The sequence below is a fragment of the Phascolarctos cinereus genome, unplaced genomic scaffold (assembly GCF_003287225.1).
Source record: "Phascolarctos cinereus isolate Bilbo 61053 unplaced genomic scaffold, phaCin_HiC Scaffold_5;HRSCAF=322, whole genome shotgun sequence".
Lineage (NCBI taxonomy): Eukaryota > Metazoa > Chordata > Mammalia > Diprotodontia > Phascolarctidae > Phascolarctos > Phascolarctos cinereus.
In genome coordinates, this window is record NW_027555958.1 from 175,500,799 (window position 1) to 175,519,735 (window position 18,937).

General features: G+C 41.3%; 1 protein-coding gene across 2 annotated transcripts in view; it reads left to right on the top strand.

The window, feature by feature from the left end:
* BACH2 (BACH transcriptional regulator 2) overlaps window positions 1-18,937 on the top strand; it is a 412,299-nt gene that overhangs the window by 378,727 nt on the left and 14,635 nt on the right. For both annotated transcript variants that reach the window (XM_020963049.2, XM_020963047.2), the window contains one exon: window positions 7,489-9,126. In XM_020963049.2, the coding sequence (XP_020818708.1) occupies window positions 7,489-9,126 (1,638 nt within the window). The remainder of the gene's footprint in view (window positions 1-7,488; window positions 9,127-18,937) is intronic.

Sequence of the window (18,937 nt, forward strand, 5' to 3'; positions counted from 1 at the left end):
AAACCATAAGGCACAGGAGGGGTGTCACCTTGCATATGTAGAGATGGTTTCTTCATCCAGAAATCCCTGGTACTGATACAATCACAAGTCTTGTTTTCTCTTGGTTCCTTTAGAAAAACTGCACATGTGTATCAACAGAACTAAGAGCAAAAGAGAGATTTTTCACACTTTGGTCAGGATAGATAGGGGGATAGATCACTGTAACCCTAAAAGCCATGGATCATTAGTAGCCATGAGATCAGAATATTCATTCCAGAACCCAGGGAGAGCCAAGAGAGCTGAGACACCCAGAAGGGAGGAGCGCCGGGAATAGGGTTGAGGTAAGCTACTGGCATTACTGACATTCTGTTGTCTAGGCAGTACTCTTACAGAGTGCTCTCTCATCGTGATAAATAGGTGTATACAAACAATTCAACAAACATTTATTCCATTCTGATTTGGGCAATACAAAAGAACCCCTTGCCCTCAGGGAGCTTACGTTCTTGTTAGGATTGAAAGAAGCTCTTTAGTCCAATTTCTACCCAGCAAAAGACTACTCTCTATTATATCTCTATTATAATTGGTGGTTTCAGTACTTCTGGTGGCAGAGTGCCTCTTTTTTAATACTTCCAGCTCATGGGATAACTTATTCTAGTTTTTCTGTGGATAGATGGTACTGTCTTTAAGTCCCTGGAAGCTCTCAGTGTACTCAAGGGTATGAAAACATGCTGAGCAAATATAGCCTTTTACAACATTTCCCAAACAATTTTCTACTACAATAGGAATATATTTCGTGTGCTAGGAATAGGTTCCAGTAAAAAATGTTAATGTTAGTGCTATTTTCCCCTAAAATATGAAGTATTATATTATGTATCAAAATGTTTACTATGCATGCCAGGTTTTTTTCTGTGCAAAAATACTTATTTTCTTCTATTTTCTATAAAGCGACCCTTACCTTGCTATATCTTTAGGATATTTCATAACCCAAGATTCCCAGGACTAACATTTATGGGTTCTATCATATATTTCAATTCCCAAAGTGTTTTTGTTGCCAAGTTAATTTGAAATTTTGATGTCCTAGAGAGTAATTGTTCCACCATCCTCAGAAATAAAAAAGATTTTAATACTTTTAAGCCGTAAGGGCCTGGAAAGAAGGATACTTGATGGTAACTTTGTAAATGATACCTGGTCACATGGATAATGATCAGCACTAAGTTAATTGTCACCACTGACTTTTGCAAGTACCTTCATTATAAAATGGTGCTTGGAGCCTCATGAAACTTTATAAACCCTATTTACAATGTGACCCTTCATGCAGACTAATGCCATGAGCTATTGCTATCTCTCCAAAACAACTGATGGGACTCTGACATATTGACCTCCGAAGCAACTATTGTGTCTAGTGATTCTGTCTTATCACAGCTATGAACAATATTGCTGATACAAATTAGAAATGGAGAAAATGCCCTGGCCACATTGCTAAAATGTATTTTCTCTAGTGCATGGTTTAATTATGTTTTTCCTCGTTAATGGGTTTACTCTTTCCCTTTGGGGGAATTTTCTTGACATTCTCTATTAACTTCCTTATCTCATTTCTTGTACCTATGATCCACATGAAAAAAAAAAACCCACAATGAAAATCTTTCTTCTTTCAAGCATTTCGAAGGCCTATAGCTGCTGGTAACCCTGTCTCTGCCCTTATCTATTATTTTATCATGTAGCAGTCAGTGCATGCCAAAAAAATAATAATAATATTGAAATTTTAATTCAAAAAATACATTCCTCAAAATAACATTTACTTTTCAGGAGATAGGGATAGGTGGTCTCCAAAGTAGGGGTGTGAAAATTAGCTAGGCGTAGATAGGAGAGTCTGCCTATTCCTCTGGCCCCAATCTCAGAGACCAGACCCGGGGTCAGTTAAATCCCATAGGTCCCATAAGTCCATGAGATTTTGCTAGTGTTACCCAAGACATGTGGAATTGGTATGTTTTCCTCTTTTGTTCGTCTGTTCACTCCGTGCCAAGTCTTCATCCAGCATGGCTAAAAGATTCTGAAGATCTTTCAGCAAACAAGCATGGCAGCAGTCAGTGGCCTTCTCAACAGTTCATCTTACTCGACTCATGAGTCGATTCAATTTAGTGAACACATTTATTATGCACTTACTATGTGCACAGCTCTTTAGGAAACCTTAAGGATCTAAACACTACCCTCCCTGCATCACACCACCACCCCAAAAAAATCTCTGCCTCAGGGAATTTATATTCTGTTGGAGTATTCTATGGATGACTCATCAAAGCCCAAACAAATAAAGCACTAGTTATAGATCATGCTTTCATATATTCTACTGACATACTCTCACTTGCATGGCGGGATTTCTTTGGGTATTGGTCTCATTTCTTTCAGACCCTAACTCTTGGCACCAAGGCCAGTTTTAATGACTGAATAGTTTCCTTATTTGTATCAAGTTGTCACTGAAATTGTAGCCTCTTCTGTGCTGTCTTAGGGATTTTCTCTTTGTTTCTGGGACAGTGGCTGGTCTTATAAAATCCTAGCATCATTGCTCAAGAACCCTAGACCTTTACCCTCTAAGCCCAAAGGAGGGCAGCTTGTTTTCATGTCTCCTGTCTAATATGCCATGTATTCAGTGACATCAGATAGTTTAACTACACGTTTGAGGTTGTGGAAAAATAAATCTTCAAAATCTTCTGGGAAACTGTTTGCGCAACTGTCACCCCTGCCTAGCCATGATGAGAATCTCAGACTTATTTGTTGTTATTCATTACTAATACCTAACCAGAAAATCTGGGCTCATTTTGGCTTTGGTTCCCTTAGAGGTAAACCTGATTCCATTAGAGTCAATGAAGTAAATTCAATGTCACCAATTGCTTCACTTTGCTATAACTGTACAGTTATTTCTTTTCCTTGAGTATGATTTTTCCATCTTTTAAGCAGAATTCTGACCCTATTGTTTTCATTTATTTACACCAAAAGGTGAATGACATATGTAGCTTAGTAATCTCCCTCTCAGAAATTTACTTATTAGGATCTGGTTGTTCGCTTTCTGATCACAGTAAAGAAACACAAGCAATTCCTAAGGTAGAAAGACAGTGGGATTTAGCTACTATAAAGGCCAAGTCAATATTCAGAGAGCCCCAGGGCTACTGAGTCTGCTTGTTTTAACACTTTGTTATCAAAGTGAGTCTACTTGGAGCTACCAGTGCTGGACTGAATTACAACAAGAGTAGACCCTAAGTAGGGCACCGGTTGCCATTCAGAGGGTGCGTATTTAAAAGATAATTCATGAATTTAGGCTAGGATGGGGTGATGATAATAATGGATGATGATGATAATAGTTAGCATTTATGTAGTGTCTACTGTGTGCCAGACATTTTACTAAGCATTTGTTCTTCATAGTAACCCTAGGAGGTAGGTGCTATTATTATCTCCATTTTACAAGGGAGGAAACTGAGGCAAACTGTACCACCTAGCAGCCACTATGATAAATTATCTATGACCTTGAACTGTCTTGCTACAGGTGTACAGGTAATTACTCCAGCCCATAGTGAACCATCGCTCTCTATCTGATCATGGCTGAAAGCACTTATTGTCAGTACTGTTCATCTGATCATTAGTCACATACTGTCATGCAGCATCTCTTTTATTATTGTGTGTTATTTTTCAGTCTTTTATTACTCTTTACCTTTTGAGGGAGTTATACCTTATTTCCCCAAAAAGATTCTAAGCCCCCTGAGGGGAAAGGATTGGTTCTCATAATTTCTTGTCTATCTCACATCCCTAGCACCATAGTATGTGCTCAGTAAACATTTACAGCAAAGTACGGTGAAAAGAAGGTCTGGAAAAAAGAAAAGAAAAGAAAAAGAAAAAAAAAGAAAAGAAGGTCTGGGTTCAAATCCTACCTCTTATGCTTGCTACTTGGATGGCCCCTGAGCAAATCATATGGCCTTCCATGGGCCTCAGTTCTCCTCAGCTGTTAGACAAAGAAGCTGGACTTTTGGTCACTGAGGTTTCCTTCATTGCTAGTTCTGTGATGCTTTTGCCAATCTACTGAAGTATAACTATGACAGGGTTAAACCTATATTGGGGAAAACCCTGTGATAGCCTCAGTTGTGTTTCAGCATGAGTGACCCAGTTCATTTTGCCATGGATTTGAAAGACTGTCTACAAATGCCCATCACTCCTCAGTGTGGGGAAGGAGAGGAAATAAGCATTTATATAGGGCCTATGTGCCAGGCACTGTTCTAAGCACTTTTACAAATATTATCTCCTTTGATCATACAAGTCCAGGAGGTAGGTGCCATTATTATCTCCATCTTACAGCTGGAGAAACTGAAGCAGACAGAGGTTAAGTGATCTGTCCATAGTTACACATCTGGTAAGTGTCTGAAGTCTGATTTGAACCCAGGACTTCAGCTGACTTGAAAGCACCAATGTTCTTTCAAGGTGACCAGATAAGCTATGCATGTTGTTATGTATGCAACAGTCATTGTCAGACTTATCTTCAAGCTGATCTCCTGCCCCAAACTACTGTGGCAAATGGTTTGAAAAGCTGTGTCACTGATTTGGGACTCAGAAATGTGCTTTGTAGTGGACACTCTTAACACCCATAATGCTATTAGCATCAACCTAACTCTCCCCGGAGTAATGTGAAATTTTCTCCAGCTCTTGGCAGCCCTGTAACGCTGTAAGCAAAAGCCTGGGATTCTTCACTTTGTTTCCTATTGTTTCCCATCTAGTCAGTGTGCCTTTACTTCATGAATATCAATCTGCTTTTTCAGGCTTCTTGCTTTTTTTTTGGGGGGGGGTTGTTTTTTGTTATTTTTTTAAATTAGTAGGAATGTAAAGGGAATGGAAGGGTTTGAGGTTTTTTGTTTTGATTTTAATTAAATTTTATTTTTTAATTAACAAAAATAGGATTTTTCTACCTCCTACTCCACCCCCATTGAGAAAGAAAGAATGAAAGAAAGGAAGAGAAAAGCCCTTTTAACAAATTTTCATAGTCAAAACAAATTACTACATTGGTCAAATCCAAAAATGTATGTCTCATTCTGCACCCTGAGTCCCCCAAGGAGATGCAAGAAAGAGTAAAAGGATGCATATGTGCAAAAATACTTGTAATGACTCTTTTGTAGTAGCAAAGAACTGGAAACTAAAGGGATGCCCATCAATTTGGGAACAGCTAAACAAATTTTGTTATATAACTGTAATGGAATACTGTTAATGAAGGGACGGTTTCACTGAAACCTAGAAGATGTATATGAATTGAAACAGAAGGGTTCTGAAAAATTTGGTGAGCTTTGAATTTCATACTAAATTTAAACCAGAAAAACATGGCATACAAAAAAAAGAAAGACTTGGCACAAAGTATAAATACATGAGAATTTATTTTCTCTATGGCACCAAATGGTGGGATACCATTACATATCTTCTTAAGCTCAGAGTGACTAAGATATGACCTGCAGAAACGGGGGGAGGCATTTATTTGTTAGGAGGTAGATTATTCCTTCATTCTTCCCTTTCTTCCTCCCCTTTCTTCCTCTTCCTTAATAATGGCTTGCCATGGAGAAGTTGAGGGGGCAGTGTGGTATGGTGGGGAGGGGTTCTGACTTACTGCATTTGGAGCCAGAAAACCTGAATTCAAGTCCTGGCTGGGCCACTTCCCTGTATGACTTCAGCAAAATTATTTAACCTCTCTGGGCCTCCGTTTCCCCCTCTGTAAAATGAAATGTTTGGAGTAGATGGCCTTTTGAACTTCTTTTGATCCATAATATATGGCCTCATGACACTTCAGTCACATGCCCCCAAATCCTTCTGTTCTTAATGTTTACATCCTCTTACTGTCTTTTGTTAACTATTTCTAAAAAGTTCCTTGCTCATTAGAAGGTTTTTAATTCCACTTCTGAGTCTGCATTTTAAAAATGTAGCAGGTGCCATGTCTGCTACATCTATTATTAGTGCAAAAAAAAAATATTAGATGAGAAGTGTAGTTTTGTAAACAAGCAATACCCATGTTTTAATAATCCTGTTAGAGCTAGACTAATGACTAATGATGACTAATACCTTCCTTACTTGAGGGCTGCCTTATAGCATTTAAAATACTATAGCTAGGAAGTGTTACCAGGAAGGTTTTGGCTAGTGGTGTATCCTAATCTCTATAATAACAAGCCCTATTGTCATGGGATCATGTGAAATCAAATATTCTGGTTAGTGTGATGCATTGAATTCTGTATCAATGGAAGTTCACCTAAAAGAACATTCTGTTTCCATTTTCTCCACAGTCCATCCTCCTGGTGTATCTGTCAGATCACTACTAGTGTCATTCATTATGCATCCCATAGTGGCATATGCCATTGGATGGGAATATTTATGTCATACTTTCCCCACATCTCTCATACAGTTAGCAGTGCTTGTCAGGGCCTGAGACTATGGCTGTTCTTGCACTATGTAATGAGGATAGTGATAGTGACCCGTCTATTGGCAGTTCTTGTCCGTCTCCACCAGGAGGAAATAGGCCTCAGGCAGCAAACACCCTTTTTAAGTTTCCAAGTCATTTGTGGGTATGAGCGTATCTACGAGCAAGCTGTGCACAAACAGTGTGTTTCCAGTGGGTTTAATTTAATGGATGAGCAGAAAACATGGCAATTAGGCTTAACCACTGAAGAGCTAACGGGAAAATAGGCAGCTGCACGCTGAAGTAGCAGCTAATAAAAAAGAAAGGTATATGTGAGGTAGCAAGGCCTTCAGAAGTTTCAGCTGAAGCAACTCTAAATACCACATAAGGCTTCCTATTCACGGCATTCTTTGATGGTCATTGGTTCATTTTTAATGCAGGGCATCGTTCTTGATTGTGACCACCATCTTTGTTATTACGATCATCGTCATTACTATTACAATTGTTGATGATAATAATGATGATAATAATAGAATGAGATGGCTCCAACTAGGAACTTTAATGAATAACCAATATACTCAGGGAAATTGTAGTTTATATTCCTTTTCTTTTTTAAAACTAAGTATTAAAAAAAACAATTTTTCAAATTCTACATACTTGTTTTTTCCAAGAGTTGAATTTTCCACATTTGGGATAAGGGGAAGAAATAATGTGTTCCTTGTTTAAAATGTACCTACAAATGTTGCCATTCATGTGAGATCTCTCCAAAAAAACAGATCTTTTGGGACAGGAAGAGAATTTAAATTTGCAAGGAACTTTCATTAGTGTAAACACAAGACCCATTATCATATTGATTGGGCACCAGACCTGGGTGCTTCTCAGTTCTGTCGGCTACATGATGAAGTACAGAAGGGGCGCATGGGAGACAGCATTAATTACTGGAGGCAGCATCATTGCTGACCTGATACAAGATTAACTGCTACTTTGAAGCCTTTATTCCCCAGACACTAGAGCTGTCTGGTTATCTCACTTCACTTGAAGGACCCAGGACAATAGCAGTGCTGATGGTAATGCTGGCAATTTCCCTGTTTGTTTTGCAGGTCACTGCTCGGGGGTTCGGCCCATTGTTACAGTTTGCCTACACTGCGGAGCTGTTACTCAGTAGAGAGAACATCCAGGAGGTCATCCGCTGTGCCGAGTTCCTGCGCATGCACAACCTGGAGGATTCCTGCTTCAGTTTCTTGCAGACCCAGCTCCTAAACAACGAGGATGGCCTGTTCCTGTGCAAAAAAGACACCTCTTGCCAACGCATGCATGGAGACATGGAGAACTCGGAGGGGGAGGAGGAGGAGGAAACAATGGAATCAGAAACCTCCAAGATATCGTGTCCCAAGGAGCGGGTGCATCCAGAACCCCTTGGCTTTGAGTCTGCAGCCCCAGTAGCAGAGAAGGAAGAAGGCGTGCTACCTGACTCCGACGCGCCGAGGGACGAAGGCAGGGGCAGTCTGGACAAGGATACGCTAACACGGTACCCCAGATATAAGAAATACCAGCTTGCTTGTACCAAGAATGTTGTCTACAACACATCGCACATCAGTACCTCAGGTTTTGCAAGCGCACTCAGTGAAGAGAACCCTGGCACCGGCCTCCAGGCGGGACTGGCCATGGGGCAGATCAAAAGTGAACCTTACAGTGAAGAGAATGACGAGGAAAGCATCACACTTTGCCTGTCTGGAGAGGAGCCCGATGTCAGGGACAAAGAGGGGGATGTCGAGATGGAAAGGAAACAGCCTAGCCCCATCCCCACCCCTGTGGCCACCACGTCTGCTGCTGCTGCTGCTGCTGCTGCTGCTGCAGCCACCGCTGCTACCCCCTTGGCCACCTGCATGGACAGATCTAAAAGCGGCTCCTCTCCTTCCTGTTTAGGGTCTCTCTTCAACAGAACAAAAAGTGCGGAGTTGTCGGGCTTGCCCAGTACTTCCCAACAGCACTTTGCCAGGAGTCCAGCTTGCCCTTTGGACAAGGGGACAACTCAGGGTGACCATAAAACTGACTACAGCCCTTTCACAGGGAATTATGGACAGTCCCATGCCAGTCAGAAAGATGCTTCCAGCGTCCCAGTGGGGTCTCCTCTCAAGGGGCCCGGGTTTGAAACTCTCTGTAAGCAAGAAGGTGAGCTGGACAGGCGGAGTGTGATCTTCTCTTCCAGCGCCTGCGACCAAGGGAACACTTCAGTGCATTCATATTCTGGCGTCACCAGTTTGGACAAAGACCTCCCTGAGCCCGTGCCAAAGGGTCTTTGGGCAGGAGCTAGCCAGTCCCTCCCTAGCTCACAGACCTATTCCCACAGTGGACTAATAGCTGATCACTTGCCAGGAAGGATGCGGCCTAATACCAGCTGCCCGGTGCCAATTAAAGTTTGCCCTCGCTCTCCCCCCTTGGAGACCAGGACCAGGACCTCCAGCTCCTGCTCCTCCTACTCCTACGCAGAAGATGGGAGTGGTGGTTCTCCCTGTAGCCTCCCTCTCTGTGAATTCTCCTCCTCTCCCTGTTCCCAGGGAGCTCGATTCCTTGCCACTGATCATCAGGAGCCAGGCCTGATGGGAGATGGAATGTACAACCAAGTCCGACCCCAAATTAAATGTGAGCAGTCCTATGGAACCAACTCAAGTGATGAGTCTGGATCGTTCTCTGAAGCAGACAGTGAGTCATGTCCTGTGCAAGACAGGGGCCACGAGGTAGGGAGTTAAGATAAGTAGAAGTGTGTAACCCATTTAACTGACCCATTATTGGGCTGCCATAGTTCCCTAGGGCTTACCCCTCTCTCCCTCTTCCCAGGTTTTTCTTATTACCAGGGGCAGAAGGTTCTAGGGTGGTTGGGATACATCTCCCTGCCCATCTCCAGAAGCTCTTTGGTTGGAGATTGTACCTAGTTTGTTTGAATTGCTATTTAAATTTTAATAGCCCACAAACAGCGTGGCACAGTGGAAAGAGTGTTGGATTTGGAAGCCTGCTAATTACAATGTGTACAACCTTGAGCAAGTCCCTTTCCCTCTCTTGGCCTTCAGTTTCTTTCGTCTTTAAAATGAAGGGGTTGGACAGGATGACTGGCTCTAAAACTAGGATCCTAAGCACCCAGAGTGGGCATGACCCAGACACAGGTCACCTCCCAGAGGCTCTGCTAGCAAAGCATACACATTGAAAAGTCCTACCAAACTAAAAAAGGTCTTAAAAAATGGCCACTATATGTCCATCCTGCAGAGACCAGCCTAGCTAAGTCCAGGAGCTCTTTGCTAGAAGGTTAGTCACTAGGTGATGACTTTTCATAGCCACAGTCTTCTATCTGGTAAGGCTTGGAAGGGAATTGTGATTTGAACGGGTAGAGGAACCAATGAACTCTCAGATACTTGAAGCATTAAAATCACAAACATCCAACAAGAAGGGCAGCAAGGTGGCGCAATGGATAGAGCACTGGCCCTGAAGTCAGGAGGACCTGAGTTCAAATGTGACCTCAGACCAAACACTTGACACGTACTAGCTGTGTGACCCTGGGCAAGTCACTTAGCCCCAGTTGCCTAAAAAAACAACAACAACAAACAAATATCCAACAAGTGCAGTTAAATAGCCTAATGGTAAAAGCAAATCTATCTAGATTTCACTGAGATAGTTCTTAAGTTTTTTTCCCAGTGTTTAGCACATTCCTGGCACATAACAGGCACGTAATAAATGTTTATTGATTGAGTTTTCAAATGTCACCTTTCTCCCTGCTTCCTTTCTCACCACTAAGAGACTTGAGCCTTAGCAGTCCAATCCTGGGAGTAGCCTTCTTGCCTTTTAGGGAAAGAACTAGCCTTACCTAAACTGAGGAAAAGGGAGGGAGACCTAGGTAGTCCTGGTTAATTCTACCACAGCCCCATAATCTTTAAACAGCTGGGTTATATAAGTGCCTTCATACTCCCCCTCCTCCACCCCCAGCCTAAAGAAAAGCATGAGTCCTCTTTCAAAAAAGAATATTTATTCATTTTAGGTCATTTAGTTTGCTTTTTTTTTTTTAATAAAGATTGATTGAAACTAGGAGTTGTTCAGAGGGGGCAGAGGGCTAGGGGTGGGGGAGAGCAGACCTGTGATTTCATTAGTTTAGGAAATTACCTACACTAATAAAATTCCCTCTACCAGTATAGATCAGCATCTACTCTGCAATTTATAGGCTTAGAGAGTTGCCTGGCAACTGAAAAATTAAGTGACTTGGCCAGGATCACACAACTAGCATGTGGAAGAGATAGGACTTGAACCTAGGCCTTCCTGAATCCAAGATTGACTCTCTAGCCATGTCTGCCTCTTAATATACAAACAAGCAAAGTGGTTAAATAAAGAGCACGTTGGAGTTGGGGTGAAAGGACCTTGGTTTGATTGCAGGTCTTTCTGATTCCAAGTTCAGCTCTCACTAATCCATAGCTGCTTCTTAATATCCACACCATGGATAAATTTATCCCTGTTAAACAATAGTGGTTTTCAGGTCTTCTTTATGCTGTGCTTATAAACAGAAGACCCTGGAGCTGGGCTTAAAGGTTCTTAGTCTCTTTTATGCTGTCCCTACTTTGATCCCATTTCCCAAGGTGACGCCAGAAACACACAGTCAAACATAACGCTGAGGGGGAGAGACGTCACTTAATATTCCCTCTATCAGTTATAGGAAATGAGATTTAATGGGTAGTGGAATTGAGCTCTTGATTTTCATCCAACACTGAAATTGAAATGCTTATACTTGAAGAGATTCAGTTTTTCAATGTGATAGGTGATGAGGTTGGGGTCAAGACCAGATACCTCAGAGAGGTAAGAGGACTAAGGAAGAAGAATAAGAACCCCATGTTTTTCCACTCTGACGAATCTGCTAAGAAGGTCGTAGGGAAATGCTTAGATAGTATGTGTCATGATTTGGTAGTTGGTTTGGATCGTTTTGCTGATTGGTGCTGAAGTGAATACAGGTGAGCCCAGCCACCTCCTGGGCTTGCTATCTGCCTTAGAACCAATGGGTGGGTCTTGTCCTCAGCTGTCAATTGGAAGAATGTAGAAACAATGGGATGTTCACCTTTGTGCCAGTCGGGGTAGGGGGATGGAACAGATGCTGAGTTTGAATTCCAGCTCTGCCACTTACTATCTCTGTTACCTTGGACCTCTTGTGGCCTCAGTTTCCTCCTCTGAAAAATGAGGGTGTTGGACTAAAACTCTAAATCTGTGGTCTTATGATCCCTTAGAGTTCACAGACTACCTCTGGATCTTGAAGGCATAGGTCACAGGGCTGGGGAAGATTAATTTAATCAGAGAGCTGAAATTCCATTAAGTTGAGGGAGGGGGGACAGGGAGGGAATGTCTTTTCAGAAAGCGTTGTGAGGTTGAATCACTCAGCCAGTATGAAGTCTGCAAGAAGGCCATGAAGTTTTTAGCTTGATGTGGGATTTTGAAAATGGATCTCCTGCAATCACCTGCTTTTGTAAAAGGCATCTTTGCCAATAGTCACCTGCCACCTGCATTGCTTTCTAGTTTTCTGCCCCTTTGCTCCTATAAAACAAAAGCAGGAAATTATTTTAAATTGTTAATCATTTCAATTTTATTTAATAATAAATTAATTAATAATTGTAATGCTCACAAAATTTTTAAATTATTTTAAAGAGTATTGGAAAATTATTAAAAATAAGTTAGCTGAATAAATAGGAAGTGAGGAGAATTTTTCCCAGCTGAATGCATCAGGGTCACTTGGATTATATATCTTGGCACATAGTAAGCATTTAGTAAAGGCTTTTTCATCCATCCATACTAGAGTCAGTCCACAGTTAAATGTGACATTGACCTTGAGTGAATGGAGGTTTTATGAAACAGGTCAAGGGTTTCTTTCCCTCTTGCTCTCTTCGGTCTCTTTCTTTCTGGGTCTGATAGAGCCTCTATTTTGTGAAACTGTTGACTTAATGTCCAGTTTATCAACATAATGATTTGGGGAACCCCGGCATAAGGAAGGAGTGATTTGCTGTAGAAAAGGACACGTTAAAAAAAAGGCAAACAGCTTTTAATTTCCTTTTTTTTCCTTCCTTAAGAAAGTTATTTTAAAAAGGTTGTGTTTTTATAGTGGCTGCATATACTTAAGAAGCTGCCAATTTCACATAAATCTCCTTTTACCCCACCAACTTCTCAAAAGAGAAGTTAGTCATTTATTGGCACTTAATGCTACCAACAAGAATGGGGATGTTTCCTCTGTTCAGCTGCCTTAAGATATAGCAACGGCAATAAAACTAGACATATTGAATTTTTTAAGAAGTAATGATCAGTCAAGCTGTAATAATAATCTGAAATAGCTCCTCCTCTTTTTCAATATCTTGCTTTAGAATATAATTTGTGTTTATACTTTCCAAAAAAATTTTTTTTAATTTATAAATAATGAAAAGAGAAATCTTCCAGTCAGCTGGAACACTTATAAACCATATTTGCCTTGACACAATGATGCTGCCAATACCTGTGTATTTTTTAACATCATGATTTATTGATCAGTAACCAATCTTAAATTTGAAAGTTTCAAATTATTATAACGTTTTTGTCCAGACACTTAATTTAATCATGGAATTCAGCCCAGTCCTAGAGAGAAGGCTCATTTAGACATCCAGTAACCAAAACTGTCATAAAGGCATAGGTCCTTTAAATCTGAAGATGTTTGTGAGGGCTTTTTTCATTAGTTCTGTGACTTTTACCTTAGTTAAAGTTTTTCACAAAGAGAGAGAGAGAGAAAGGAACTCCCTAGCTGTTTAACATTAAAATGAGCAGATTTATCTTGACAACCAGAATTAACGAGTAAGACTTGAAATGCTAAAGGAAAAAGGTGGGTTCCCAGGTAACCCCAACACACAAAATGCTGACTTCCCAAGCTCTTGTTTTATACTTAGTTGAATCAGGTGGGCATGTGTATTGTATACATGTATATGTATATGTGTGTGAGTATACACATACACATACAGTGATCTATATGTATATATACAACAACACTTAAGGGAGTTATAATTTCATCTGAATGCATACTCCCCCTACTGACCCAAAATACAACCTTCCTTTAATTCATTAGATAAATTGAAATTGCCAAAATATCCATACCCCTGTAGCCAAACTCCTGTCAACTAGGTTGAGGGACGGCTAGGTTGCGCAATGGATGGAGCACTGGCCCTAGAGTCAAGAGGACCTGAGTTCAAATTCGGCCTCAGACACTTGACACCACTTAACCCCATTGCCTACACACAAAAGAAAAAACAACTAGGATGATCCTCAGAAAAGATATAGATATATAGAAATATATACACACATATATATATATACACACATATATATACATATATATGGATTTTTTTAATTGTATCTGTGACTAATCTGCTATTTAAAAAGAAAAAATATCCTCAGCTGCATATATTTCTAGCTGGCATTGTATTTTTACTCTATGTAGACCCTGTTCAGATGAAGATTTCTTAGTCTCTGCAGTACTAAAGCATGCTACATGAAGGATAAAAGAAACACCATGAGAAGGAGGATTAGGAGTACTCCTTGGGAATGATAATATTAACATTACATCTAAATGGAACCATTAGTTTTTTAAAGCACTTTCACATCTATTTTTCCATTTTATCTTCAGAAGAACCTTATCAGGTAGCCAAGGCAGGTAAGAGATTCAATTAAATTTATCCACCTATCTATTTATGAGGCATAAAGAGGATGCATGACTTACCTAAGGTCACACAGTTAATTGGTGGCAGAACCAGAGCAGAAACGCAGGTGTCAATGCCTAGCCCATTGTATTCATTCCCTTTACACAGAGGGCACTATAGAAGTATTTTGGTAAATCACCTACATGAGCAACATTTGGGGGAGGGAAGAGGGCAGTGAAGAAGGAAGTGAAGAAGGAAGAAAAGTGTTTACAAGAGAGCACTGCCATGCCCTTCTCCCTATAGAAGCTACCTAGCCCTAAAACTTGTTTCAGCACAGAGACTATGATCCTCTGTCAGATGGGGATAATAATACCCTTCCTGCCTACTTCACAGGATTTTGTGAGGATCAAATGAGAGTATAGATGTGAGTGAAAGTGCTTTGAAAAGTTAAAGGCATCATCTAGATATATGAGGGCAGCATCCCTCTATTCCAACCTTTCCCTTTCATGTGGGCTCTTAGTCAAACATCTGAACTGGTATGTGTCTGAATTTTTTTTTATTTTATTTTTTAGGAATGAAAAAATTTCCCAAATTAGCCTTCTACTATGTAATTTTTTTTCTGGAAAAGTCATTTTTTTTTCTGGCATTGTCGAAAGATTGTAGTTATGCCCTAGTCTCCCATTAAATCCAGGTGGGCTGTGTATATACTATATAGGTAAAATGGACCCTAGGAAGGGGAGGTTATTGGAAGGACATCAGGCTTTGCAAACCCTAAAGTGTTACATGAATATCAGCTGTTGTTGTTGTTTCTTTTTCCCTCATACACTGTTAAGAAAAAAAACAAGGCCCTTGTCTTTTTTATGAGGTACAATAAATGACGTACTTAGAGGAGAAAACAGATGTAAGGACCCAGGAGCTCCAAGGGCACCCCAAACTAGGAGCTGGGTGTCTCTTTGGTATCAGATAATTCAAGAACAATGGTGTGGTGCTAGTGTTAGCTCTAAAAAGACTGTGCCAGCAGCTGATCTCTTTTGGGTCAGGAAGGAGAGTGAGTGTTCCAATTTCCCCAACCCCTTTCCCTGGGATCCTGCTGTCTACTTAGCACACAGTGATGCCTCTTTGATTTTCACATTTCAAAGTTTCCACCTTGTCCCTAGCACCTGGGGGTCAGAGTGAACCAAGCGGATTGCCAGCCGCCATTCACTCTTAATCTTTTGAGAGCAAAAGCCTCCAAAGTGTCTAGCGGCCCTGAAATCTTTCCCCTCCTTTGTCAGCTCGGATCCAGTGGCTTGAGCTGTTCCTCAGATCCGTTCCATGGGGTCAATCCCTTGTCAGGGCAGGGCCAGAGCCAGCAGCGATGAGTGATGCAAGCTGTGACATTAGCTAATGACACTGGAAAGAATGAGCAGGCTCGGCAAAGCCTTTCCCTTGCTGAGTCAGGGACTGCCCCAGCCTGTCTGGGACTCCACTGAAATCCAGAGCATTGCACAGAGGGCTTGTATGCCGTAATGCAGACACTGATACAAGAATGAACACCCACAAACCAGAAGCACAGTGTATTTTATATGCAGCTTGTTTATCTGATGGTATATTTGGATTGGTGGTGTATAAATGGGAAGAGATGTGGTGCTAGCAGGCTGTTCAGGAGTGCTTGGTGTGTGGCGTTAAGTGGATTGCAGTATTTATAATGTGTAGTGAGTTAAAATCTGAGCCACTGCTGTGATATAAAAGCCAGAAAAGAATAAGTGTGTGGAGAGACAGTAAATAAGGTGTTAAGTCTTTTCATGAGTCCATTTTGGGTATAATAATGCACAGAAAAGGGGTGGGGGGAGAAACAGAAACACTGTACTTGTCTTTCATTTTGCCTAAAAATCAGTGACATTATTTGGGGGGGGTTTTGCAGCCACTTCTGAGGGTTGCAGGAGGGAGAGAGAGAGAGAGAGAGAGAGAGAGAGAGAGAAGAGAGAGAGAGAGAGAGTGTGTGTGTGTGTGTGTGTGTGTGTGTAAGTAAAAGCCACAAGTGCACTTCACCCCAGATTCCCCAAGAGAACAAAAGGATTAGGTGGCTATTTCCACTCTGAAAGAAAGGCCTCTTCGTGCCTGCTGTGTAATAACATTCAGGGGCCAAAAAAGCAATAGATCTGGAGGCAATATCAAGAATACCTTAGGAATGTTTCATTTGTTTACTGTAACATTTTTCCATCTCAAAAGGGAAGATATCTTTTGAACAAACACTAGAAATACATTTTCATATGGGAAAATCGAGTTGAGTTGAGTTGAGTCTCCTTCCCTCCAATCCCTTTTGAAACCCAAGCTAATGCTGCAGTAGCTATGTTGTGGGTGGATAGTGACTTCTCTTTTACAACATTTCAGAACAAGAGCTCTGCTCTCAGGCCCCCAGCCTGTTTCTCCAGATTTTGAGAGCCAGTGTCTGACTGTTTACAGACACTTTGGCCCTTGGCATTTGCCCCTCCTGACTTTTCCCCGTGTCATGAGCTGCAGGTACATTTCTTTCCTGAAAATAAAGGTGCTTTAGAACAAAATCAAAATTGTTTTACTCACTTTTTTTTAAGGAGCTAAAACCTAACACTCACATTGCAAAGGGTTCCCCTTCCAACCCCCATTTTGAAACATGAGTGCGTCTCCCAGAACTCTGGACTTCAGGCACAGTCTGGGATCTGAGCGGGCTATGTTTGTTGTCCAAAGGGTCTGAAGGAGCAATCAAACATTCTTTGATATCTTTAGTTAACCCTATGGAGACACAGCACCCAGGAATAAGGTCAGTCTAAGTATATGTAACGAGGAGCCTTTTGTTCTGCCAATGAGAGCTGCACCCAACAACTCTGGGATGACACATCCCATTATTATTATGTTTTCTCAGGGCCAGAATTGCACAGGTGGCAACGGGACAAAGTTTGCCATGTAGTAGATATGTCAGCCAATGCTTTGGGAACCTTGGCCCTAGCTGTGATATAAATTGACAAAGAAAGAAATTACACACAGGGAAGGAAAAATCAAGTGATCACTTCGGGCCCAAGGATTAACAAGCTCTAATGTCAGTGTAGAGGTGGAAAGGAACAAAGAAAATAGGTTTTAGTTTAGAGTTAATGGCTGCTTAAACAGCCCTCCAGATGTGATACTTCGGCCTCTGAATACCAAGGAGGAGTGGGTTTCTCTTTCAGGAATTTGGGAAATCCAGGTAAATCCATTTTTCTGTGACAGTTAATGGGAGCCTTAGCCCATTTGTTCAGAAAGGAGTCTGTAGCTGGAGGGAAGTTTGGGTGTTTAGTGCCATCTACTGGGTAATTCAGGCCTGACAGACTCTAAAATGAGGATTAAGATTCCAGTATGTAACCAAGTTTTGCTTCTTGGCCTATGGGTGCAGGGCTTTCATTTCCTTAAGGAACAAGAAATAAGCCAGCAGCTCTGGTTGGCTTAACAGAGAGAAAATGCACAGTCAACAAATACCCTGGAAAGTTTTAATAGCATGAACTCTTTCTAAGAGTACAGGGAGCCCGTTTTGAATGATGTCTAAGATCATAACATGTAGCAGGTGTTGGGTTTGGAATGGGGGTGGAAGAGGGAGAAGAGCCCCTACCTGTGATTTCATTAACATAAGGAATTGAGAGTGTGGAAATTTCCTCCACTCATGCAGATCAGTTAGTCATCCTTCCAGTGACATAGAAGACCACTAGCCTTACCATCTGGAAAGGGAAAGGAATAAGCATTTACATAGTGCCTACTGTGTGCCAAGCCCTGTGCTAAGCAGTTTTTACAAATATTATCTCATTTCATCCTCACAACAACCCTGGGAGGTAGGTGCTATTATTGTCCCTATGTTACAGTTGAGGAAACTGAAACAAACAGGTTAAGTATCTTGACAGTAAATGTCTGAGGCCAGATTCAAACTCAGGTCTTCCTTGCTCCAGGTCCAGAGCTCTTTCTATGCTATTAAAACTCTCTAGGGTATTTGCTGACTGTGCATTTTCTCTGTCCATGTGCCACAACTGCCTCTGTGCCCTTCAGTCCCCTGGCACCGTCATCCAACCTGCTTATGTAACCTAAGAGCCCCTTGGGCCTTGGCATCTGCCCAGTCGCTGAACCCTTGTGTCTCCTGACCTCTGTGTCAGCCTTGCAGCTGACCTCTGTTTTATGTGTTATCTTCCCATTTAGAGAGTGAGATCCTTGAGAACAGGGGCTCTTTATTTTTTTTTCTTTGTGACCTCAGTGCTTAGTGCTGTTCTTGGCACATAGTATTTAAGAAATGCTTTTTCCTTCATTCTCTCGCTTATGGTCTTAAAGAGCTGCCTGGGCATTAAAAAGTTAAGTGGCTTGCCCAAGCATTAGCTTTCTGACTTGCAGAGCCAGCCTTCTCTCTACTCCACCATGCTGCCTCTTATTGGGGGAGGGGGAGGGGTTAGTAAATATTAAGTAGCCACAGTCTGTTTTCAGAGTTGAATCCTTCACTAGTGAAGCATGGAGAACCTTCTCCCTTGGGCTTTTGCCAAACTTGGCTTTGTATGAACTCACTTTTATTTATTTTCATTTTTTATGATGAACTTTATGGTCATGAACAAATCTGAACACTTCAATATGTAAGGAACAAAAAAAAAGAGGCTAGTATATGAAATTGTGAGTTTGTGAAATTGTTGAATTCAGTTTTATCAGGATTCTTTGATCTTTGCACTTCAGAAGAGCCATTATTTCATCAGTGAGGATACATCCTCCATTGACCTACATTGCAGCTCCTCCATCCTTTAGTAGAGGGTCTTGATAAGTTGCTGTGGCCAATAAACTTGATCACGAGGCAGCCAGTTTCCTGGTAATGTGCCCCTCAGTACTTAAGTCAGGCCAGTTCCCAGTAGGCAGACAC